Here is a 26,346-nt window from a genome sequence, read left to right on the forward strand (position 1 = left end):
TTAAATAATACTAATTAAGCAGTAGGGGTTTGTTTTATAGAGAAACTACAAGGTGATTAACTTTTTTTCTCCTGCAATTACGATCTTACAAAAATTTGGCATTTGTGAATCACTGCAGAATTTTAGGTAACAGTATTTATATGTGACACAGTGTTTTTAACTCACCCCACACTGCGTGGCTGTGCTGGGCATGTCCAAAATGAAAATTAGCTGAACCAGTAGTGGTTGTTCAAGGACTGAGGTGCCCTGATTTGTACATATTTAGCTGCAGTTTTTAATCAAGGAGCTAAAAAGGACACATTCTTTTTAACCTTCTTCAGCAATTTACTCATCAGTTTTTTCTTTTTTTTTTTACTTTTACTTAAAATGTGTCTGATGGGAATCTTTAACATACGATAAAAAAATTGAACAATCAGACAATGTATGAAAAACAAGTCATTCCTAAAACTGTACCAAAGGTTCCACAAATGTCAGTGTTTGAGGTTTCTGTAGCAGCACTACTGCACATTACAGGACTTCTATGCTCCTTCAGACCTTGGTGGCCTTGGTGACTAAGGGCAGCAGAGCAAATAGATTTCCCTGCTGTTGAAGGTCTCGTCTCCAACCCCTATTCAGGATGCACAAGTGTTACTAAGGAAGACACTGTATCACCGCAGGCTCCAAGGGATCTTCAACCAGACCTTCTTTCAAGCAAAAACGAAGTACCCGCAGGCTAATCTCAGTCACAACACTTCCTGTACACTTCCTGTTCAGCGGTCCTCAAGTCTGACATGTTGTGACTTTTGGTACAAGTCCTGTAAGTTCAATTGTGCAAGGCCAGTTCAGGTATCAGGCAGATCAGAATTAACTGAACTGCCTAGTTCTCAGCTGTGAGAGAGAGCGAGGCCAAGAGTCTGAGCACCCTCTAGAAAGGCCAGTGTAAATCCTCCAACTCCCCTGATTGACCCATGTTCACGTCCGTCTCCAGCAAGCTCATGATGACCGCCATGGCAGCCTCGTCGCTGCTGAAGCTGCTCAGGCCTGGCACCACCATGCTGTCCAGGTCCAGCTGGGCGGGCTCGCCTGAGTGAAACACGAGCAAAACAAAAAATGAGATCTGAGAAAAAAATAACACCTTTAACAGTGTCCGGTAAGCGGAAAAGAACAGAGTGACGTCAAGTCAAGCAGCCGGAGCCTGAGCTTCAGCAGTGATGGGCTGGAAATGTTCCTACAGTACAACTGCTGTGGGAAACAATATTTGCTGTCTGGACTGGTTTACGCTGCTGTTGTCTTTAAAAATGAAAAAAACAACAACAACAATCTAGCACATGGCTCTGTGTCCAGCTTTTATTTATTTTATGTACTTTTATGTGCCAAAGCATCTCTAAGCAACGCTAACATAATTTAATAAGTGATGTAAGTAACATAATGCATAGCTTTAAAATAATAATAATGAATAATATGTTACTCTTTTTGAATAATGACCAAAAATCTCATCAATAATTTTAGTTTGCTCATTTTTGCTAATTAAAATGCTCATTTTAAAGTAGCATTTTACCATTAGCTTGTGGGAGCTGCTAGGTTAGCTGGTTTCAGTTAGCTTCTTTTGCTTTGGCAAAGTTACAGAAGACACTGGCTTCAGCTTCACTGCTTTAGCATCCTTTTTTATTCTAAGGAAAGACAGAGGCAAAATCATTGGGAAGTGAAGTGATGAAGCTTCAGTTCAGAAACTGTTACATTTTTTAAATGTGTCACTCACTGACTTTACCTCAGTTTTGTGCATGTGTATACAGTATATTCTGCTTTTATGAAGTTTATCCATAAACTGCTGTTGTATTGCCTAAATTTGGATTGCTTGCTTACATCTTTTCTTGGCCTGCAGCTGTGAAATCACGAGTGGGATGCACACCATAAACAGCCGAGGTATTTACTAATACAAAATATAAAGTGGTGCTCAGTTACTCTTGTCCTTCACTGCAGACTGCAGTACAGGAAAAAGAAAAGACAGAAACTGTTAACAGAGTGTATTTGTGATGGTCTTGCTGGCAGTACCTGCGCTTTCAGAAGTTGAGCTGCTCGTCCCTGCTGCCGTCCTTGAGTCAGACTGGGACTGGGACTGTGATGAACTGCCTGCTGCGTCCTCCCTGCAGGATGCCTGCAACAAGCCATTATACATTAAAACAGCGTGCAGGACCCTGCGCTTCACCTTTCTCCACTGAAGTGTGTAATTAAACTCAGGAAAACAAGCTGCTTTCCTCTTTCTCACACACATCTCCTCCTACATTTGAAGAGTTTCTTGTCTACGGGGATGATGATACACCTTGTGAGGATGCTGTGGTGGAAGTACAGTTCAGAGCTTTGCATTATATAAAGTAATGGCATACTGACAAATCTTGATACTTTAGATAATTATAAAAGTGTTATTGTGAATTCAATCACAATATCGGACCTCCCCATGTCACCATCCAGCCATCTATTCATCCATTTTACAAACTGCTTATTGAATTTAGGCCCACTTTAGGCCACTAAGTGGCCAAGCATGCAGGTTTATTTACTCTGAGAGAAATGCTGAAGTTGCCAGAGGAAGCACAGCGAGTACGTCCAAACTCCATACTCAAAGGCCTTAGCCAACCACGAGGTTCAAACCAGGAACCTTCCTGCTGTAAGGTGGCCCCCATTAAAATGGCATGTTTATCCAAATTTCCATAAAATGATCAACCAGAATGAGAAATACTCCTAATGTTTCACCGGAAAACGAATCGCACCATTCCTCCAAATCCAAACAGTAAAGATTCAGGATTTCAAAAAAAAAGTGCCAGAAGTTCAAAAAAGGGCAAAAACTATAAACTAAAGGATGAAATATTATGAATAAATTAACCCCCAGCAGCACACCAAGCAAACTGATTCCAGTTGGTGCTTCATGGTTACTGTTAGTAACAGTGGGGAAGTTGCCTGTCCTATTATTTAGGTCACTCACACTCCTGCTGGTTTGTGGGGACACCAGTGGACATTTCTCCTGGGCTGGGCCAAACGGACTCGAAGCTCCGCTTGATGGAGATGAGTTCACCCTGTCAAAAAAATTATAAAACATTGGGTCTTGATGCATGCTCAATCATCCAGGTAAGTAAAACACTGGATTTATCACAAACGGGGTTTCAGTGTTATTCTGGATGTTTTTGTACCAAATGTTCAGATTTATTGGAGCATCTATCAGAAAATATGACGCCTTTCTACGAAGAAAAGCAACATGATTTTAAATTCATCGAGCCTTGACAAACAGAGAGTTGACAGACTGTACCTGTAGGAGTCGATGAGCTCATTTGCGATTTGGGTCCCAATGCTGCCAGCGTAGATCATTGTGCCGGTGCCACTGGAGAAGCCGGGAATTACTGGTATTTGCTTTATGTCGTCTTTTAAGGCAGGAGGACAAAAAAAAGCTCAGACAAAAAAGACACATGACAGCACGGTGAATACACGGCTCTGTGTGCATCTCTTACCCTGGAGTGCCTTTGAGCTGCCTGCCTCCTCCTCATCTTTTGTGTGACCGGGCCCCCTGTTGGTGCAATGGAGTATTTTAACTGCTTCATCCAGAACAGAGTTGTATTAAAAGCTTTACTACGGCAGCACGGTGCATATGAAAGAGCAACAATAAAGTTGAAACGACAGCAATTGGTACTTACGAAATAACCCTATTTAAAGACACGATAAACTCAACTTCTTTGGTCCATGGATTTGTGAAACTAAACCACTGACTTTGGAGGGAAACGTAGGAGCCGTATTTTGTTTTAAACTTGTAGCACTGTGTCTCAATCTTCTCTTTGCTTCGAAGCACTGCCAAGAGATTTGACACATGTCATCACAAAGCAAAGTGAAAAAAGTCACTACAAGCGCTTTCCTTTTCTTTTCCTTCTGACCTGAAGACAAACTGAGCTACAGTTATTTTAGCATAGATTCAGTTTGGCATCAGTTGTGGCTTTGCTAATTACCTTGCCTGTGCTTTCCTGCAAGGTGCTGCAGGTCATCTTGGTGAAAGTACTCATAGCAGGATGTGCCGAGAACTTCCTGCGGCAAATAACCAATGACGGTTGTGGCTCTGAGGGAAAAAAAGAGAGGAAAAAGATGGAGTTTAGTGATTCTGGTCTTGCTTCTTTCACTGCCTCTCAGGATTGTGCCAATTAAAAATAGTAGAGGGAAATGGAACCAAAGCAAATACAGAATAGATAACACTTCACAAAAAGGGACACGAAAATTTGCTTAGTCACCTGCAAACAAACAAAGAACGAATCAGGAGCAATCTGATCGCTAACAAAGTTGTTCGTTAGGACTAGAGCTTATAGATTGCTCTATTTAATTATTAGCTACTGTATTTTGCAGTCTAGTGGTATCAGCAATATCCGATAAATTAACATTTTAAAAAGGAGAAATAGGAAAAAAAACAACCTTCAGCTATGATATGAATGTTGGCATTACACAGTTTGTCCACCAGAGGGCACTGTGCCACTTCCCTGTTGCCAAGATGTGTTTCAAATACTACAAATCCAGCGATCAACTGATCGGATCAGAGCTGGACAGAGTGTGGATGAATGTTAGGGGAATGTTATGTTTCGTACATCTGGGCGGAAAAAAAAAAGCAACCTATTAAATTCCTCAATCACCTATAACCAATATAGGCACTGGTCTTAAAAATCCTTTATTGGACAGGCTGTAGTTAATACTTTCCTAATAGCTCTAGATCCAAACCCTGCACAAAACCCCTCCACTAACTATTTATTCATTAGCATGTTCCTCTTTCTGTGCTGCCAAAAAGAGTCATGATTCATAGTTACTGTGGAGGATCTACTGTAACAGCACACAACTTAAACATTACTCAAAAATTACCAACTACTTTTGTATTCCAGGGTAACAATGCAGTTACGCGATGATTGTCTTTACAATTATTGCCTTGTTGAGACTGTAATCATCATATTTAGATACTCATATTCAGTTCACCTGTGCCTAAAATTTAGAGCAAGTAAAAGTAAATTAGAAGATAATAGAAAGAAAAGATATGGTTAGACGGAGGTCAACAAAGCATCAGAATAGAAAAATTAAGCAATATGCCTCGAAAATGGACAACAAAACAAATGAAAAACAGAGTAGAGAAACAAGCGTCTGTGTTAGCGTCACAACTGGAAGAAATGGGCTGAATGACATGTGATTACATCCAGAAAAGCTTAAAAAAATAACTGCAGAAAACTGGGTTACAGTGACGACAGAGACGGGGTGATAGTGGATGAGTGGATGAAGTGGATGTTCAGTGATGAATCACAAATCCACATTAGTGAAGGAGATGATGCTGGAACCTCTGTGTGGTGCTGTTTGTTGGCGATACAGTCCATTTTATCTTACCACAGAGCAAAGACTGTTAAATCCTTTTTTCAGGAAAAACTTAGGGGGCCAAGCTGATCTGTCACCCACTATCTGAGAAAAGACTAACTGTGATTCTGGTCATGACTTTTCCTTTGCTTCATGTCTAAAAAATGCTATTAATAATGTCATTTAATGTATGTTTCATGAAACCAAAATATTCAGCCATTAAACACAAATGGGTTTATGTCATATTTGTGGATGGTTTATTTGCTACATTGCAAATAAATCTGACTGAAATTGATTGGAATTTTGGATAATATGTAATAAATAAATGGTTACATTTTGATCAGGAAGGCTAATGAAGAAACAGGGAGATTAGCTTCCAGACAGTTATGAACTAATTCATACTTGACACGCCACTGAAATAGCATATGTTCATTTCATTCAAAAACAGTCGCTTTAAGCTCCTTTAAGTACGATTAGGATCCTACGATAATACAGAGAAAACCTCAACAGTCACACAACCCCATATGAGCAAAAACTTGGTGACAGCAGGAAGGAAAAACTCCCTTTTAAGAGGAAGAAACCTCCAGCAGAATCAGGCTCAGGGAGGGGCAGCCATCTGGTTGGGGGTGAGAGGAGGTAGGAAGACAGATCAAAGACACACTGTGGAAGAGAGCCAAGCCAGAGTAATTAATAATAGTAATTAGTAATAACTAATGATTAGATGGTGTATAAACATATACAGTAAAAAGAAGAAGCAGTCAGTGCCTCACAGGCACAGCAGTCTAGGCCTATTGTAACATAACTAAGCAAGGGTCACCTGATCCAGCCTGAACTATAGTTTTAAGTCTAATCTTGAAAGGAGAGACAGTGTCTGTCTTCTGAATCCAAACTAGGAGCTGGTGTCACAGAAGAGAGGCCTGACAGCTGAAAGCTAGGGTACTTTTAAATACTCTAGTAAGTATTCAAGTAAGCCAGCAGTCAGTCAAGGCTCTGCCAGGGTGATATGGTACTTTGAAGTAGATGTTGGCTTGTTTTATAGTAAGTATTCATTAAGGCATTCCTGATTCGTTCTTCGGCAACTAAGAAAGTTTTCACCTCCCTTATCATAAAGTGTTAGCATAGTATAAATAAGCCTCTCATGTAACATTCATCAGTCACACACATGGGTAATTCATTTAATAAAGTGATTCACTATACTTGTGTTGTGAAATTACTTCCCAAAAAATGAGAAGAGATTTTCACGTGATGCCCTCAAGATGCTCAGGTCTTTCTGAGAAACAACGGCAGACACAGAAATGATTATCTCCACTGACAGTCCGACCGACAAATCTCACACTGCTGCGCTCAGAGGCCTCCACACCACGCAACGCCTCTGCCATTCTTTTCTCAGCAGAACTGCGTGCGCACAACAAATCCATGACTCACGGCGGAAAGATACATGGTGCACATGAATGTAGTTAGAAAGGGGAAACTCACTGTTGATCTACAAAAGTGAACTTGCCGTCAATCGCACAGCGAGTGACGAACTCAGTGGGCTTGACGTTGATGTCTTTGGAAGGCTGATGGGACGCGTGAGAGTAGAGGCGGCACATGGTCACCAGGCACGTCAGGGTCGAGCTTTCCTTGTCGGCGTCGGCCTCCAGCGAGTCCAGCTGGCTGCTCGGCCAGCTCCGCATGTACCCGGTGCAGTGCAGTGTGCAGAATCTGTAAGTGTCTGCAGGTAGAAAACAAGTCGTGTGTATGATATAATATCCTTTCTAGTATTGTTAGATTGTGTTTTGGGTGAACTGTGTATATTTAGTGGCACAGAACATAAAATCAGACCTGGTTTCAACAGTCCAGCTTATTTTTCAGGCAACATGAGGAAGCAGCTACTCCTTCAAACGTCACTCCATGTTAGATAAAAACAACATGCTTTAATTCACAGCTGCCGTTACAGCTTACCTGAAGACAAAAATCTACAGGTATTGTTTAAGTTTCAACACGTGGGTTCATATTTGTTTAAGCTTTTTACAGAAAACCAGAAACTGGGTTGGCCAGTTCTTCTGGTTTCAGACAGTAAGCCTGTCAAAGAGAGGTTTGACTTCTGAATTTCTCATGTGGATTCTTTTAAACAAGAAAAAGCAAACATGAGAACAGTGCTTAACAGTGTAACTCACAGTCATGTGAACAAGAAATCCTCCCGTCTCCTTTTCATATCAAAGGTTTTATGTATCAGGATATGATTTAAAAAAATCACCAGATCTCAACCCAACTTAAATGCTGTGGCTGTGCATAAACAAATGCCTGCAAACTTCAGTAAACTAAAGTAATGTTAGAAACAAGAGTGCGCCAGAATTCCTCCACAACAATGTGAGACGTGGATGAAGTCACACAGAAAACCATTGGCTGCTAAAAGTGCTTCTACAAGCTGCTGAATCACAGAGTGTGTTTCCTTTTCCACACACTGCTTCGGCAACCAATAAAGAGCGAATGGGCTTTTTTGCATTATGTGCTGATATATAAAACCACAAAAGTTATAGAGGGTGTGCTTTCCTCTTCACATGACTGCCTGTGTTTCAGTAATATTGGTACATAAACCAAATCCATGTCACTCAGGAATAAGATACAGCACATCAGAGTTGTATACACTTAAAATAAAGCAGGAGTGAAAGTGAGCCCTGCCTCTCACCTTATGACAGCTGTGATGTGCTTCAGGATCTTCATGATAGTAAATCAGATTGTCAGTTAAGAAAATAGATTGATGGATAAATAATGCTACTAAATAACATTAAAATATTCCTAATTATTTTAGAATGTAAGTGGGAAAATCATACTGAAGCCTACAATGTACTGTAGACTGTAACGCAGCGGTCCCCAACCTTTTTTGCACCACAGACCGATTTATGTCCAAAAATATTTTCACAGACCGGCCTTTAAGGTGTCGCAGATATATACAATATACAACAAAACAAAAGAGGCCGGAGGACCGCTGCTGTAACGGACTGTAAGGCAGTTGCTTGGTTTTTCCACTGAGTGGTACCAAAGCTTCATTTTCTGCTGCACAGTTAGCAGAGTTTGACCAGCTACTAATTTGGTGATTACACAATGGCTAGCAGTGACCTACTTACTGTGCAAAACAACATGTTTTAAATTGTGGCATCTAAGACTAGAAAAAAAAAGTCTTTATGCAGTCATGTTTGTTTCTTTATTTAAGTCACTGTTGATGTGAAAACATACAAGTATCTAGAGAATTAGTAGCTTAATAAGCAGCTCCATAGAACAAGAGAAAATGTGAAGAGAAAAGCCACTCTCATCCACTCTCCACCAAATTTTAATAAGATAATTTCTTTACTTCCCCAACATGCAAACTAGACAGGGCAAAAACACTAAGTTCACTCCATGTGCTTGATTTCCTGCAGCTGCCTAAATTTTGGCCTCATTGCTTACAGACATATTTATATATAAAACACCCAGCACGCCCCTGCAGGCGGTTTATCCTTCAAGCTCGGGTCCTCTACCAGAGGCCTGGGAGCTTGAGGGTCCTGCGCAGTATCTTAGCTGTTCCCAGGACTGCGCTCTTCTGGACAGAGATTTCCGATGTTGTTCCCGGGATCTGCTGGAGCCACTCGCCTAGCTTGGGAGTCACCGCACCTAGTGCTCCGATTACCACGGGGACCACCGTTACCTTCACCCTCCACATCCTCTCGAGCTCTTCTCTGAGCCCTTGGTATTTCTCCAGCTTCTCGTGTTCCTTCTTCCTGATATTGCTGTCATTCGGAACCGCTACATCGATCACTACAGCCGTCTTCTTCTGTTTGTCTACCACCACTATGTCCGGTTGGTTAGCCACCACCATTTTGTCCGTCTGTATCTGGAAGTCCCACAGGATCTTAGCTCGGTCATTCTCCACCACCCTTGGGGGCATCTCCCATTTTGACCTCGGGACTTCCAGGTTGTACTCAGCACAGATGTTCCTGTACACTATGCCGGCCACTTGGTTATGGCGTTCCATGTATGCCTTGCCTGCTAGCATCTTGCACCCTGCTGTTATGTGCTGGATTGTCTCTGGGGCATCTTTACACAGCCTGCACCTGGGGTCTTGCCTGGTGTGATAGACCCCAGCCTCTATGGATCTTGTGCTCAGAGCTTGTTCTTGTGCTGCCATGATTAGTGCCTCTGTGCTGTCTTTCAGTCCAGCTTTGTCCAGCCACTGGTAGGATTTCTGGATATCAGCCACCTCCTCTATCTGCCGGTGGTACATACCGTGCAGGGGCCTGTCCTTCCATGATGGTTCCTCGTCTCCCTCCTCTTTCTTGGGTTTCTGCTGCCTGAGGTATTCACTGAGCACTCGGTCAGTTGGGGCCATCTTCCCAATGTATTCTTGGATGTTCCTTGTCTCATCCTGGACTGTGGTGCTGACACTCACCAGTCCCCGGCCCCCTTCCTTCCGCTTATCGTACAGCCTCAGGGTGCTGGACTTGGGGTGAAACCCTCCATGCATGGTAAGGAGCTTTCTTGTCTTTATGTCAGTGGTTTCTATCTCCTCCTTTGGCCAGCTTATTACCCCAGCAGGGTATCTGATCACGGGCAGGGCGTATGTGTTGATGGCCCGGATCTTGTTCTTACCATTCAGCTGACTCCTCAGGACTTGCCTGACCCTCTGCAGGTACTTGGTGGTTGCAGCCTTTCTAGCGGCCTCTTCATGGTTCCCATTTGCCTGCGGGATCCCCAGGTACTTGTAACTGTCCTCTATGTCTGCAATGTTGCCTTCTGGTAGTTCAATCCCCTCAGTTCTGACTACCTTCCCTCTCTTTGTTACCATCCGACTACACTTCTCCAGTCCGAACGACATTCCAATGTCATTGCTGTATAGCCTGGTAGTGTGGATCAGTGAATCGATGTCTCGTTCACTCTTGGCATACGATGTCATCCATGTACAGGAGGTGGCTGACAACTGCTCCGTTCCGTAGTCGGTATCCGTAGCCAGTCTTGTTAATGATCTCACTGAGGGGGTTCAGGCCTATGCAGAACAGCAGTGGGGACAGAGCATCTCCTTGGTAGATCCCGCACTTGATGGTAACTTGTGCTATGGGCTTGGAGTTGGCCTCTAGTGTTGTACGCCACATCCCCATTGAGTTCCTGATGAAGGCTCTTAGGGTCCCATTGATCTTGTACAATTCTAGGCATTCCAGTATCCAGCTGTGGGGCATTGAGTCATAGGCCTTCTTGTAATCAATCCAGGCAGTGCACAGGTTGGTCAGTCTGGTCTTGCAGTCTCGGCTGATTGTTCTGTCTACCAGTAGCTGGTGTTTTGCACCTCTGGTATTCTTGCCAATTCCTTTCTGTGTCCCGCTCATGTATTGACCCATGTGCCTGTTCATCTTAGCCGATATGATACCTGACAGGAGCTTCCATGTAGTACTGAGGCAGGTTATTGGTCGGTAGTTGGAGGGGACCGGTCCCTTCTTGGGGTCCTTGGGGATCAGGACCGTCCGGCCTTCAGTTAGCCATTCCGGGTGTCTTTCGTTAACTAGCAGCTGGTTCATTTGTGCTGCCAGACGCTCGTGGAGTGCAGTCAGCTTCTTCAGCCAGTAGGTGTGAACCATGTCGGGCCCTGGTGCTGTCCAACTCTTCATACTGGAGACCCTTTCTTGGATATCTGCCACTGTGATGGTTACTGGACCCTGTTCAGGGAGGTCGCTGTGGTCTGCCCTCAGATCCTCTAGCCACTGAGCATTGCCGTTATGGGTTGCATCCTTCTCCCATATGCTCTTCCAGTATTGTTCTGTCTCCAGCCTTGGTGGTGCTGTTCTCTTATTGTTCCCTTGCCACTGAGAGTACACCTTTGCTGGTTCTGTGGAGAACAGCTGGTTTATTCTCCTGCCTTCTATCTCTCTGGTGTACCTCCTCAAGCGGCTGGCCAAGGCTGTGAGTCTTTGCTTGGCAGTTTCCAAGGCCTCAGGTATGGACAGCTTGCTGTATTTCTTAGGCACCTTATTTGTCGCACCTTTCTGCAACTCCGTTAGTTGGCTAACCTCCCTCCGTGCTACTTTGATCTTGCCCTCTAGCCTCCTTCTCCATGGAGGGTACTGCCCCTTGTGGCTGTTCAACTTGTAGCCAAGCATCTCACTGATCACTGCTGCCGTATTGTAGATCAGCTTGTTAGTGTCGGTAACCGTGGTTGTAGGTATTGTCCGTAGTGCTGCATTAACATCATCTAGCAGACCTTCTGAGGGTACTTCACGTAATCTTGGTAACCGGCTACGGGGGATCCAGGTTTCAAGCTTGGCCATGATCCTATTTTTCAGGTCAGTTCCTCTCGCACTCAACGATCCTTCTCCTATCGCACTTGGGGCTATGTACCCAATCTCGGGTGGGGGTGATGATATCTCCCCCCTGACCTGGCGTCCTGACTCCTCCTTGCCATAGCATTTGTGTTGTACCTCGTCAATCTCTAGCTGTGAGAGCAGTCCCTTCTTTCGAATGTTGGAACACTGAGCTACTAGTTGTTTCGCCGTCATTGTGGATGTTGGGTATCGAAGAATCCATAGGTCCCTCATCCTATTCATGTAGCCCCTTCCGCCGGGGTTACTTGCGTAGTAGCATTCCAACAACGCCCTGTTTTCGTCCCTTGCCCACCGATGCCTTCTTGTTCCAGTAGCCCACTTTTCGTCAGGGTGCCCTGGTTCCTCAACACCTGACGTGGACCTTGTTGATCCGGGCGACGTCCGAGCCGGCATGCCTTCATATTTATCTGTCTCGCTCATGTCTGCGGTAGGCTTGCTTAGCATAGGGGGTCTAGCCTTAGGACCCTTACTGGATACAGACGCCCCAGGCAGATCCTCTGTTCCAAAGGCGTGTAGTTTAACCACTACGCTATCCAGCTGCTATATATATATATATATATATATATATATATATATATATATATATATATATATATATATATATATATATATATATATATATAAACATATCATATATTTTAATTCATTTTATTTTAATATATAATGTTATGTTTTTGGTAGGCATCTTCAGACCTCTTCCTCATCTCTTTAGCTCTGCAGGACCAGGACTGAACCTGAGCGTTTATACAAAGTGGAACAGTTTCAGTCTATTCAATAAATAACTCACTCGGGCTGTTTCTCGCAGCTGAATCACCTTAAGCGCTCTCATCAGAGCAGCGCAAGATAAACAAGACACTCCAAAGTCTGAAGCTATGAATAGAGCCAGTGTGTGTGTGTGTGTGTGTCTTCACTGAATCTAAATTCGATAAGCAACAATATTAGACTGGTGCAGTTGCTTGAGCCTTCATGTTTCACCAGCATATTCACAGCACGTCGATTATTAATTGATACTTCATATCTACACGTCGTGCCACCTCCAGACTGAACCCACCTTTCTTTTTTGAAGCTGTAGGCAGCGAGTGTTTGTCCTCGTGTTTCTCTGTCAGTCGACTGTGCTTCATGCGGCAGAAGAAGGATCGCCGAGCTCCAGTGGTTAAGTGGGTCGCTCTGACAGGAGCATCCACCTGGACCTGAACCCCAGCTGCACACAGAAGGACCACATTCGTGACTGGGACACGTAGTGCTTATTCTGTTTTTCTAAACATCATCTCATACAGACTACTGTGCAAAACACTCAAGCCACCACTCATTCCTTTACATTTTCCTAAGAAAATAAATAGCAATTAACTGAAATGTGGAAACTTGCATGAAAATAAAGCATATAAGGCAAAAACAAAGGTTGTTCAGTTCCAACAAGCCTGAAAGTCAATATTTGACATGGCCACCTTTATTCTTCAACACAGCATGAACTCTCTTTTGAAGTCAACCGTCTTTAGTCTTCATGAGCACTTCTCCAGGCTTCTTGATGTTCAAAGCTCTCCTTTAGATGTTGGCTTCCTTTTGTTCCTTTTTCTCTTAGGTTGATCCCATACTGCTTCCATAAAGTCCAGGTTCAGGGGAAGGCAATCCATGACTGATAGCATTTTTGGGCTGTGACCCAGGGTTTTGAGTTTATTTTGTATTTTAGTTTTTCTTATGTTAGATTGCATTAATGTTAAGTTCTTGTGTTGTTATTATTAGTCAGGATTTAGTTGAGTTTCAGTCTAGTTTATGTTATCATCCATGTCTCCTTGTTTATGAGTCTTTTTCTGTTTGTCATGTGTTATCATCTCGTCTGTGTAGGTTCCCCTTGTGTGTCTCTCTCTCGCTCCCTCTCTCTGTATTTTGTGTCAAGCTTGCGTGTCCCAGTTCATGTCTCTCCATGTTTCCATGTTTCTTTGAAAGTCTTGTTTCCATGTTCAGTGTGTTAAGTTTTGCTTCCCCTGTGGCATCATGATTATTTGTGTCAGCTGTGTGTATTTAAGTCCTCTGTCTCCCTCTGTTCATTGCTGGTGTGTCTGTTTTCCCTCCTCTGATTCCAGGTACCTCATGATTCTGTTCAGCTTACGTCATGTTTACTAGTTACTAATAAACATGACGTAAGCTGAGTTACTCCCATACTCCTGCTCAGAATCATGTTCATGTCTCGTTTGTCATAGTTTCCACAGCCTAGCTTTTCCCAGTTTAGGTTTTAATTTAAATTTTGACCCTGCTCATTTTTGCCTTGTTTTGTAATCATGTTTTTTGGCCAAATAAACATTTTTTGTTAAGATTCAGTACCGTCTCCTTCCATGTCTGCACTTGGGACCACGTCACAAACACACCGGCTGCCCCGCTGTTTCAGTTTTATTGTATGTTTTTCTGTTCAGGTATGCTTTTACTGCACTGACGCCTTTACCATGCTAAACAAAATATAGCAAATTTTAGAAACTGAACCAATCAGATTTTCCTAATCAGACAAAAATCTGGCCTATTCTGTTTTTTTTTTTATGATTCTTGTCTATATTCATAATTTGATCAGTTATGTCAAGATCTTGTGATCACTTTCTTTATGACATGACAATTAGATACTGTTCATCTGCTGTAGATAGTTTTTTTTGGGCTGGCACTCCTTTATATTGCTTCATATTGTCCACTTGTTTAGTTTTTCTCAGTTTTCTTTTAAGGCACACTGCACACCATGACAGGATATGTGAAATTATGTCAGAGACGCCTAATAATAGCTCTTGGTTGGTGCAAACATACTATTTGATGACTGTTAAATTGTGTTATCATTGCTATTTTTCATAAATTAAAAAAAAAACAACTGAATTTGTGGTTTTTCCTACCCTGTTACTGGCATCAGGGTGCTAGTAACAAAGTGGCTAAAAATACAATTTCCAACTTGACTGATAAGTTGTCTGCATACACACTGTCACTCTGTGTACACCTCACCTAAGCACACTGAGTTCCTTGTTTTGCTTCAACTCAATTTTATTTATATAGTGCAGAATCATAAGAAAAGTCACCTCACTGTGTTTTATATTGTAAGATTAAGACCCTACAAAACTCTAGGTGAGACTCAAACAATGAAGCAACCCCCTATGAACAATCACTTGGTGACAGTGGGAGGAAAAACTCCCTTTTAACTGGAAGAAACCTCCGGCAGAAGCAGGTTTAGGGAACAGCAGCCATGTGCTGCAATCAGTTATAATTGAAGGGAAAACAAAAAAAAGAAACAGAGGAGAAAAGAGACCCAGTGCAAAGGGAGAAAGAAGACAAAAATATAATAACATGCTGCAGTATTGTATAAACAGTGGACACTGAAAAGAGGCGAGTGGTGAAGAAGTGCACAGTGCCTATGGGAGCATTTCCAAGGGATGGTTCAGGGTCACCTGACCCAGCTCAAACTATCAGCTTTAGCAAAAAAGAGAGGAACTGTTGCTCAAGACCATGTTGAAAAGAAATCACAAGAAAGACTGTCTCCTTGGAAGAAATAAGGAAATGAGGTGTGGCTCAAGACATTTGCACAATACTGGAGCTCCGGTGGACTTACTTGCTGCATCAAGAAGACGCTGACGAGGGTACATCTCTGACGAAGACAGCTGTTCCTTCACTTTGTTGATGTCTTTGTGGTGGATGAAATCAAACAAGCTCTGCCCAGTCAGTTCCAACTGTGAATACAAATGTTGTACATCTATTTACTCAGCTTTTTAATGTTTAGTAAATTCAATTTCATTTAATTTTTTACAAAGCACTAAGTCACAACTACAGCGCCTCAAGGCACTTTAGTTGCACTAAGGTAAAGGCCCTACGATAATACAGAAAAAAAAAACAAAAATCAGACAAGTTCCTTTGAGCAAGCACTTGGCAACAGTGGGAAAGAAAAACTCCCTTTTAACAGGAAGAAACCTCCAGTTGAACCAGGATCAGGGCGGGGCAGCCATCTGCTGTGACCACTTAGAGGTGATTGGAAAAGAAGAGCGAAATATAAAGTTTTAGTCTTAAATGCACTTTTTTCCACTGCTCTGTATGGTCTAAGTAAGGGCTGATATCATTGGTACACAGCCTTGGCTGTGAGCACAGAATCCCCACCCAACTGCTATTCTAATGTTTTTGTTTGGAAGTGACAGCCAACCATTATACACTGTATATTAGCAGCTAAATCATGCTGTGCCTTTTTTTCACTTTCAGTGATGTTATCTCCTTGTACATAATCCACTGCCATGCAGACATGGACTCGTTTCTTAGAAGCTTTTCTTTGCTATCCCTCCTAATCACCATTCCTCTCTGCTTGCACACAGTGAGTCTTAAAGTTGAAACTGTAGAGCAAAGCATGCACTACAGGGATACTTTCAAAAATGTATCAAAGCTTAGAGATTAATAGCTGTGCAGAAACATCAGGGCATTGCCTTGATTATTAACTTTTACTTGCAGTGCTGAGTCTTCATCAGAGCATCAATAAAATGCTTCATACCGAACAACAATTTATGTGAACACTGAGTTGTAAAGATTTAGTTCAGCCACAAAGGACTGTGGATAGTGTGGAACATTTACAAATGAATTTATTCTAAAAATAATAATAATAATAATAATAATAATAATAAAAATATAAAACTTCTACTCTGAGCGTCCAAAAGGTTAAAAAAAAAGTTTTCATATTGTTTCCTTGATTTAACAAAAGCCAAGAGGTTGGTTACTAACACTTACTGCAAACAGGAAGCAACATTAGCCTTTATCTGGTGATGAATGCAGATCCACTTCAATCCACTTTTGTTCTGTTTTTGGGCTCCACCATCCCCTGAGGGAAATGTCTGGCTCTTCATCTTCTAAATGTTACTATACCTGTCATTTGATGCTGGGCAACTGCACAACTAAAAACTACATCTTTTTAAATTTAAGGTCATTTAATGACCTGTTTTTAAAAAGCAATTCCTGACAGTACATGTGAATATAAATGGTCACCATGAAGGTGTTGTCATATACAACTAACTGCATTGGCAATAGCCAACACTGACTGTACTGACAACTAAAGAGTGAAATATTAATATTCTATCAATAATATAATATTGATAGATTAATATTGATATTAGTGTAAAATTGTTACGGCTCCAGACTCTCTTCACTTGCCTCACATATTCAGTGTAGATTATATACCAGAGGCCGTTCCTGATTCAAGGAATTTATGTTTCCAAATCATCGATCCTTAATGTTAGGAAAATAACTACTGTGGAGCCACAACAATCACGTAGTGAAAATCTAATATCATAATAGCCTTGGTTATAACGCAGGTAACTTTGGAGATAACATCAGTCCATGAAAACAATGAAACATTGCATTCTATATAAACCTTTTGCCAGCCTCTTTTTTCAGTGATATATATATATATATATATATATATATATATATATATATATATATATATATATATATATATATATATATATATATATATATATATATATATATATATATATAAAACACCCAGCACGCCCCTGCGGGCGGTTTATCCTTCAAGCGGGAGCTTGAGGGTCCTGCGCAGTATCTTAGCTGTTCCCAGGACTGCGCTCTTCTGGACAGAGATCTCCGATGTTATTCCCGGGATCTGCTGGAGCCACTCGCCTAGCTTGGGAGTCACCGCACCTAGTGCTCCGATTACCACGGGGACCACTGTTACCTTCACCCTCCACATCCTCTCGAGCTCTTCTCTGAGCCCTTGGTATTTCTCCAGCTTCTCGTGTTCCTTCTTCCTGATATTGCTGTCATTCGGAACCGCTACATCGATCACTACGGCCGTCTTCTTCTGTTTGTCTACCACCACTATGTCCGGTTGGTTAGCCACCACCATTTTGTCCGTCTGTATCTGGAAGTCCCACAGGATCTTAGCTCGGTCATTCTCCACCACCCTTGGGGGCATCTCCCACTTTGACCTCGGGACTTCCAGGTTATACTCGGCACAGATGTTCCTGTACACTATGCCGGCCACTTGGTTATGGCGTTCCATGTATGCCTTGCCTGCTAGCATCTTGCACCCTGCTGTTATGTGCTGGATTGTCTCTGGGGCATCTTTACACAGCCTGCACCTGGGGTCTTGCCTGGTGTGATAGACCCCAGCCTCTATGGATCTTGTACTCAGAGCTTGTTCTTGTGCTGCCATGATTAGTGCCTCTGTGCTGTCTTTCATATATATGGGACCTAATATATATATATATATATATATATATATATATATATATATATATATATATATATATATATATATACATATATATATATATATATATATATAATTAGGTCCTATATATATAATATAGGACCTAATTATATATATATATATATATATATATATATATATATATATATATATATATATATATATATATATATATAATTAGGTCCTATATATATAATATAGGACCTAGCTATTTTACAAATTTAGTGAGGTACTTTGTTCAGTTTTACCGATCTGTACTTTTACATCTTCATTTTGCTAACATTCAGAAAAAGAGAGAGCTGCAACCAGTAAATGAATATTGCAAGTCGTGTGGTGGGAGGGTAACACACCCGGCTAAAGTTGAGGATCTTGGAGACGGATTCGGAGATGAACAGGATTTTCGCCCGGTCACAACTTACGACTAAAAGGAAACCATCGGCAGCCTGGCAGATACACAGAAAGACGTGTTAATAAAAGCATAAAAGCGTGAATGAAACAGACGTACGAGGACATACCCTCAGCAGAAGGTGTCTGAGGTCATCGTGAGGCAGGATGGAAGGCTTGCAGGTGGTTTCTGAAAAGGCGCTGCCCATCCCAGCTGAAAGCAGGGGAGCTTTTAGAGTGACAAAAATCAACATCACTGACCACTTAAATCACCACGTGGGTTAAGAAGTACCTTTGAGGGCTTTCAAGTGCTGCACAGCCTTCCGCAGCACAGTGAGTTTGTCGAGCTTTCGAGCCATGGGCTGACAGGCAGGGATCATGGCAGCCAGCTCATCAATCAGATTGTTCATTTTGTCTCTCCGCCGCTTCTCAATTTGACGGTGAGGCTCCCTGTAGGCACATTCAGCCATCAGACAGTCTGTATCTTAGAACTTGAAAGGGGAATGCATAGCTACATTACTACCTGCTGTGTCTTTTCTGGGGGGAAAAATAATTACCTGGAAATTGTAATGGAGCTATTTTAAGACTGTCTAAGTCATTAGGGTTTTAAATAGCTGACATCTTAAACTAAATGAGACCAAGGAAAGCTACATGAGACTTTTTTTAAAGCCACAGACGGCGCAGTCGTTTGATATAAAAATAGAATCACCTGAAGCATTTCATTTTGACTTGCTGATCCTCCCCTTCAGATCTGCAAATGAAAGCATCAAAAATCAAATTCTTTTTTCAGCACGGTCTAACTCAATGCAGATACAGCGGACAACTCAACGTACCTGCTGAGGTCATCGTCCATTTGGATGTCAAGGCTTTGCCTGTGAGATCGGTTGGACAAACGGTGCGTCATTTAGTTTGTGTACATTGTACCATATAATTTTAGCTACAGGCATAAACAAGAGTGAAATGTCTCAGAGTTTGTTTTTTCTTCTTAGACAACATAACACTGCTCTTACTGTACATGCGCATCTGACCTCTCCTCCACATCTCCCTTTCGTTTCCTTGGCAGCTCGACAGCTGGCAGCAAGGAGCCTGCTTGGCTTGGCCCTTCATCCTCTGGAGCAGGATCTGATACATGAAAACAATCACCACAGTGATGTGAGAAGCTACAAATGAACACAGTACAACAACCTTGATCTTTCTAATAACGCTTGCTCTGTTTACACTATGAATGAATGAATGGAGGCTGGGGTTTCTGATTTTAATGAGTTGACTTTATATCAAATGAAAATACCATTAAAGATCTTAAAAAACACGTTGAGATTATTCTGACAGTCAAAAATCATCACCCAGGTATCTGGTATATCAGTGGTATGTGACTAAAAGGAGGAGACTTTATTTAGTAGGCTAAAGACTTTTTTCATCTACATGTATGAGTGAATAAATAATGCTTAATTTGAGTTTTGAAGGTTAACAAACTCAACTGTTTTACTGTGTTTTGCTGTTTACAAATTATATTTTTGAACATACACAAATTGTTTGTCTTTTTGAAAACGAGCACCATCAGAATGACTCATATAATTTTTTCTGCATTAACAGGCGGAAAGTATTTTTGAAGGCTGAAATCTCAGCCAGGAATGCTCACTTTAAAGGCTGACCCAAAAACAATTTTATAGCTGGACAGCTCATTTATTTTTCCCATTTTGCCCTGTTTTCTTGCCAATTTTCATACACACATTCTGTTTCTAGGCAAACTTTTGATGCACTGGCTAAAAGTTGCCGTTACATGGCGCCAAACCCCCATGCTATGCACTCCTGCAGTTTGTGAATTTCAGAGGCACGTGAGAGTAAATAGGGTTTGGCCCATTGTATTCACTAATGCTTATATAATACTGTAACACTGACCTACTTCTTACTCGGGGATCCCATTCTATAAAGTATGACATCTATTTGTGAGGAAAAATGTTTTGATAAAGTGACAGACACGTATCTAGGTGAAGAAAAGCAAATAGCACAATACTCAAACTGAACAAAAAACCCATTTTATGTTTGAATCTTTAAAGTACAATAATATATATTGTAAATAAAAGTTTATTTTTAACAGAAAACCCAGAGGTTGTCACAGTGACCCTTTTCTCACGTACATGTGTCCCACTAACAAGCACAGCAAGCTTTCACTATCAACAAAAACTCTTACTATGAGATCAGGGCCCGACTGAACTTTAATGATATTGACATCATTTCTTTAATCCCTCCAGAGGAGTTTAGTGGGTCATCACTGACGCAAAAGTGAAATGTGGGAGTGACACTTGCAGGCTCTCACTTCCACCCACCATGGCTTTTCACTGCTAGTTGCTGCACCACACACTTTTTTTCCCCGTTTCTTTGTTAGTCAAGAAATGTGTTCTCCTGCCACCTGCACCAGCACTGCCAAGTCATATTTAAAGCAATGCCCCTTGCTTTTATCGGTGCAAAGTGCAACACTGAGTCACGCCCAAGCTGAGAGCACCAGTCGTGACTAGAGTACTGATGAGAGGCCAAGCCAGCCTGCAGGGTAGCAGATGACATACCATATTACAGAAACGCAGGAACACAGGCCACCACCTGTGGTGGAAATGCACAGGAGTGTAACTCAGTATGAAACAGAGTCAGCATGTTATGACCTACATGTACTTCTCCACCTTTAAGTGTACCACTTGAATCACTTCAAGGTATTTGGAGGTGGGGATGTTTTGGGGTCTTTTGTGAGCTCACAGTTTCTTTTTGTGGGTGTGATTTATGTTTGAGTTCTTTGTTATTATTTTTGTATGCTCTGGCTCTACACCACCCACACCAAAGGATCACTTTTTCTCAAAGTCTTCATTTGGGTCTTACCTGCGGTTGAGGGAAAAAGTTTGTATATGGCCTGATTTAGTTTGTTGATACCCTAAAAAAACTATAATACACCACTTAAAGTAGCACAGTTACTCTAATTTAATACATTATAAACCAACACGTAGCCATTTTCTTGATAAGCTAAAAACGATGACTCTCCCACATAAGACAAATAAACAAAAAATAAATGTAGCCCTAATTGTGTGGACAGCAGGGGCTTGCAGATAACTAGCTACTGGAAGGCTTTTAAGTTGTGATGACACCATTACCTAAACATACTGACACCAAACACTAACTGGGATTTTGCACTTAAGCTCAGAATATGCGGCTTTCAACAACACAATTATAGATATGATACAAATTATCTTACCAACTAGTAATGACAGGTTTTCCATACCATGCTGGCACAAAAACATAGAGGTGCTTTCAGAAAATGTCTACAAGTGTGACGTACAGGGGCTGTCACACCAGAGGTCAAAAACATCACACAAGAGGACGTGATATCTTTAAAACAAATAAATCAAACACGTTTGAACACTTTTTATTCCTTTTTGGCCACTTTCAAATTCAGCAGTTCCTGAAATTAAAATATTTGCTGCTATGTGTGTGTGTGTGTGTGTGTGTGTGTGGGGGGGGGGGGGGGGGGGGGTAAATTGCTAATGTTATGTCATTAGAATAAGGATCTAAGCGTGACGAGTTTGGAACTTTAATCTTTTTAGAGTGTAGAAAATATGAATGGGAGAGGCAGGACAAAAAGGTACACACAGAAAATGAACAGAGATCCACACAGAAGGGAGGCAATCCTAACAGGACAGCCAAAGGAAAACAAAATTTACTTAAAAATATCACTTCTCGCATATCTTGATCAATTTAGTTTCATACCAAGTGACTGAATGACTGCCTGTTATTAAGAACAAAGAAAGGAACTGTTGTTGCTTTGGTTACCTTAAAATATTTGACACTATTTGAACTTGTAAATAGTTGATGACATTTCATTCACAATAGACTGATTCCATTCAAATTTGAACTTGACATTTCACAAATTTAATGAGAATTACCACAAAGACACAGCTACTAAAAGGGAAACAAAATAACTACGAAGAAATGTAAAATAAGTAGAAAGAAACACAAGTTAAGTAGAGATAGACACTAAACAACTACACAATGACACAGGACTTCAAAATGATTAATTTAATTACAAAGAGTTAATTACAAAGAGATATACAATGAGAAGGAACAAGCAGAAATAACTATAAAGAGTAACCAAATGACTGCTAAGAGACACAACACTACGACAAGAAACAAAAGACACAGAATAACTCCAGTTAAACGTTAACTACAAAGAGTACTAAAATACACAAAACTAATAAAAAGAGGTAGAAAAACACAACAAAAATACATGCAGTGAGACTTAAAATGACCAGAAAGACACAAAAAACATGGAAAATGATGACAAGTGGGGAAAAAAGCACCACCTTCTATCTCAGCTGAATACTGAAGGTTAACTTCAGTATTTTCAACCAGCAGCAGGACATGAATGTATCAGTCGTGGTCTTTTGAACCTGTAAAGAAGGGTGTGTTCTGTGGCTCAATGCCTCGTAATTTTTCCATTGCTATAAACTATCTGGTTTACACAACAAAGAGCAAGGTGATTGGTTTAAATTGGTTATTAGGCACTCATTTATTACACTGCACAGATAAATACGACCTTTTGTGTATCTTTACACAATTTTACTCATTTGAGAAATTAAACCCATTTGATTTAATAGGGCCCCAGTTGTTTTTTAGTTAACCCTGTTAAAACCATGTTTAGATGTTATACAGTTCAGTACACAATAACCACCCATTACATTCATTTAGATGACAAAAGCTGAAAATGTAGAAGCTTTATTGAATCAGAATTGATAGCAGAGGTGTTTTACTGGACTGCATTTCATTTCATAATGTGCATAATAAAGTAAATGTCACATTATTCCAAGGCTCAGTGTCTCTGCGTACTTCTGGTAACATAACATAATAGCAGGGTTGTAGTTTTGGATGGATGCAGAAAGGTCAAGCCCTAAATCCTACAGTTACAGTGCAATATGTTCTGGGTTATTTCTGGTCAACTGACCTACAATTTCCTACAACCGCTAAAACCAGTACATGCTATTGCTAAGGATGTTTTGCAATAAGAGAATATTCTTTTACAAGTGGCACAGGGGCTATTCTGTTACAAAGCATGCGTTTTTTAACCTATACTGAGGTCAATGTACAGTTTACCAAAAAAATGTTCACAACAAAATAATATCTGAGTCTATGATTCTTTAATTGAGGTATTTATAGAGCAAATCACACAGTATTAAAGTATTTTGAACATGTATTTTAAGAACTGCATTTACCCCATTTAAACATACTTACTTAATTAACTGCCTAACAGTAACAATCAGTTTGAAGATGAAATCTTGTATTTAAAAGTTTGGTAACAGTTGTGTGCAGTTAAACATTTTAGGGGCTAGATTGTGTGGGATTAGGGTAGAGAGTTAATGTGATGGTTTCAACATTTACAGTAAATGATTACAGTGCTAACAGCTGTACTTTAAAATACTGACAGGACCATTTGAAATATATGGATTTACAGAGGAAAATTGGGTTATGTATGGCTTAAGAGGGCTTTATATTTTCATGCATGTTGTCATTGTGATAGCCTTTTAGCACAGAGCTAATAGTTTTACTACCATGAAATAAGTTTATCCACACTATTTACATGGTGATGTTACATTTGCAACCCAAATGGCTGTACTTAAGATTAGCTTTTGTAAAACAACAAAGGGCCAAATGCATATTCATGAGCACGAAAGACAAAAGGAGGGCAAGGCAGCTTTGAAGGAAAATGCTTTAGAAAATACCCAACTGGAAATTCTGGGTGCTAAAGTTTCATTGTTGAAAAGTGAAAATTTTAGTTTTCACATATACATAATGCACCTTACTCACAGTGGCTAGTTTGAGAGAAAATAACAAGTGAACACAGGTGTTACTAATCCATTTAACCAGGGCTTTGACCCAAACAGAATATCACTAATGTCATTAGTAACACCTGTGTTACCTACTGTTCCTGTCAAAATATCATACTGGGGAAAAGCGATACATTCACAGACCTGCCATTTAATCTAAACAAGAGGCTACTTTTTGTTCGTTTTCAGGAGTTGTACTTTTAATGTGGTATTTGACAATAGCTTTCATATTCTCGTCATAATTTTAGATTGTATTTTGAATTAAATAACGTAAGGGGTTTACATCAAGTGTCTTTGTACATTTTATATAAACTGTATGATTTCTTTTCAATACCTAGATTTGAACTAATCTTCCATGAATGTAGCTAGCACTGAAACATATTTTTCAGACGTATTTACGCCCTGTAATGATTTACTCCTGTGCATTGTACTGTGTTTACCAGAATGTTAGCACTTAGACCACCGTGGTTCAACTTTTTTTAAAAAGTTCCGGTGATGGTTTAACCCCTTTGTGTTTTAATATCCCGCCGTTAGTCTGCATTATTTGAACTGAAGGGTTTGGTAGCGGACATTCCTCTGTGCTTCTTGGTACGGCTCGGAAACGGCAGGGAGCGACTGCTTCCCTCTGCTGCACACCGAAGGCAGAGCTGCTCTACTGCTCTACTGACCCAGTTTCTGAAAGAAGCTGAACGAGAAAGAATGTTGGGGGGGCAAATCTCGAGGAACCACGTGACAATATAAGCTCCTCGAGGCCAGTTTGGTGAAGGTTAGGCAAATATTAATATCAGCACCAGGCTTAGAGAAGACGCCGGGTTTTCGCAAAGGAACCGCTTGTTAGCAAAGTGTAAAAGTATTTCTGGGCTTTTGGGATGAAGTCGTCGTCATGGTTACAGTGACGTGTTTTTATCGTGAGTGTGAAGTTCGCCGACAAAACTCCCCCCTCCGCTCGCGTCCCCCTCCCTGGAAACGAGCACCACATAGTACGGGAATGAATGGAGAGGGTGTCACGCGCGTTGCCAGCCGACGCGTTCGGTTTTAGGAGGCAGGTGCCAGCTGCTCGAGACACCGGTGCGACGCACTGTAGCGGCTGGTCCAGCAAGGCTACTGCGACTGCTGCCACTCGGTTAAGTGTTATCGTTACTGCCGCTGTGAGGTCGTCTGCTCTCAATGTCCTCAATGTCTCTGTAAAGTTCTTTTCTAAGTAACCTTCACTCAATATAACCTAACTTGCCGTTAAAGAAAAAACACGTCAAGGGACGAAAGAAGTTCAGAACTAATTCGTGGAAGAAGGCATACCACTAGTGCTTAATTTATTTTTTCAGCTAATTGAAGGAGAAAAGTAGTTGCCCCAAAGAATATATTAAAAAGAAGCAAAGCTAAGCTACCCACAATAACCACAACGTCGTCAAGCCGGAGCCCCTACCTGCTGGCCTCTCCGCCGTCCCGTCAGAGCCCCCAGCCGACATGCCTACGGACTGCAGCCGGTGTGCCCGGTGAAGGCTTCGCAGCGCCGCGGCGCATGAGGAGCCACCAGCTGTAGTAGTAGCAGAAGGAGAGGAGGGAGGTTAGGAGAGCCGGGGTGTCGTATAATTGACTTCATTTTTCCCTCTCACCCGACTCCTCCTCCCCCCTATCTGTTTTTTTTACAAGGGGGGGGGGGAGTAGAAACGTGAGGGATGGGTGAGAGTGGAACACCCAGGTCCTTTAGGAAACAAGGGGGAAGAGTTCACACTTGTCTCGTCCTTAATCGCCTGCTCGCTTCATTCACAGCCGTGTTCACTCGACGGTGTTATAAGCTGCTGAGTCCATTCATATCAGCGCGACTAGAAGTCATGAATCAGCGTCACGTTAGTCGGAATGGAGAAAAAAATCTGTCAAAAATAACCTATTCGCTGCGTGACGATAACATTCGTAGGAAATCGGTTATTTGAATGTACTGCTGTTTTGAAAACGCACTTAAAAATGTCAGCTTTTACTGTAAAGGGGTTTATCTTCGTTTTAAACCGTTGTTTTGGCATTTGGATGCTGGGAATAATAGTGGCACAGACTTGAATTTCCATTGGCACACCTTGGATATGTTAAAAGTCTGTCAGGAAGTGGATGGTCTGCCAGGAAACGTGGGATGACGCCGTGACGGCGCTAATAAACGAGCTCTCATTCATACAGCCGGCCTTGGCTTGACAGGACCGGTGAGGGATTGGTTTAC

The 26,346-nt window shown here is 41.4% G+C and overlaps 1 protein-coding gene across 2 annotated transcripts; it reads right to left on the reverse strand.

The window, feature by feature from the left end:
- Positions 1-335: 335 nt before the first annotated feature.
- LOC146554952 (basic helix-loop-helix ARNT-like protein 2) lies at positions 336-25,761 on the reverse strand. Of its 2 annotated transcripts, none has more exons than XM_085251451.1 (17): positions 25,564-25,761; positions 19,308-19,401; positions 19,113-19,151; positions 18,989-19,030; positions 18,572-18,729; positions 18,411-18,493; positions 18,246-18,338; positions 15,238-15,355; positions 12,715-12,864; positions 6,811-7,048; positions 3,966-4,072; positions 3,660-3,810; positions 3,477-3,532; positions 3,278-3,389; positions 2,957-3,047; positions 2,032-2,134; positions 336-1,062 (listed from the first exon to the last, which is right to left on the reverse strand). In XM_085251451.1, the coding sequence occupies exons 1-17, from the start codon at positions 25,604-25,606 to the stop codon at positions 905-907; spliced, it is 1,836 nt and encodes a 611-aa protein (XP_085107577.1). In that variant the 5' UTR covers positions 25,607-25,761; the 3' UTR covers positions 336-904. The 2 variants fall into 2 exon arrangements, with proteins under 2 accessions (XP_085107577.1, XP_085107575.1); XM_085251449.1 differs by having other exon boundaries at positions 19,290-19,401.
- Positions 25,762-26,346: the final 585 nt, after the last annotated feature.

Source organism: Mchenga conophoros, linkage group LG17, assembly GCF_057382185.1.
Source record: "Mchenga conophoros isolate Kocher_MC1m ecotype Shallow Benthic linkage group LG17, M_conophoros_male_GT1.1, whole genome shotgun sequence".
NCBI lineage: Eukaryota > Metazoa > Chordata > Actinopteri > Cichliformes > Cichlidae > Mchenga > Mchenga conophoros.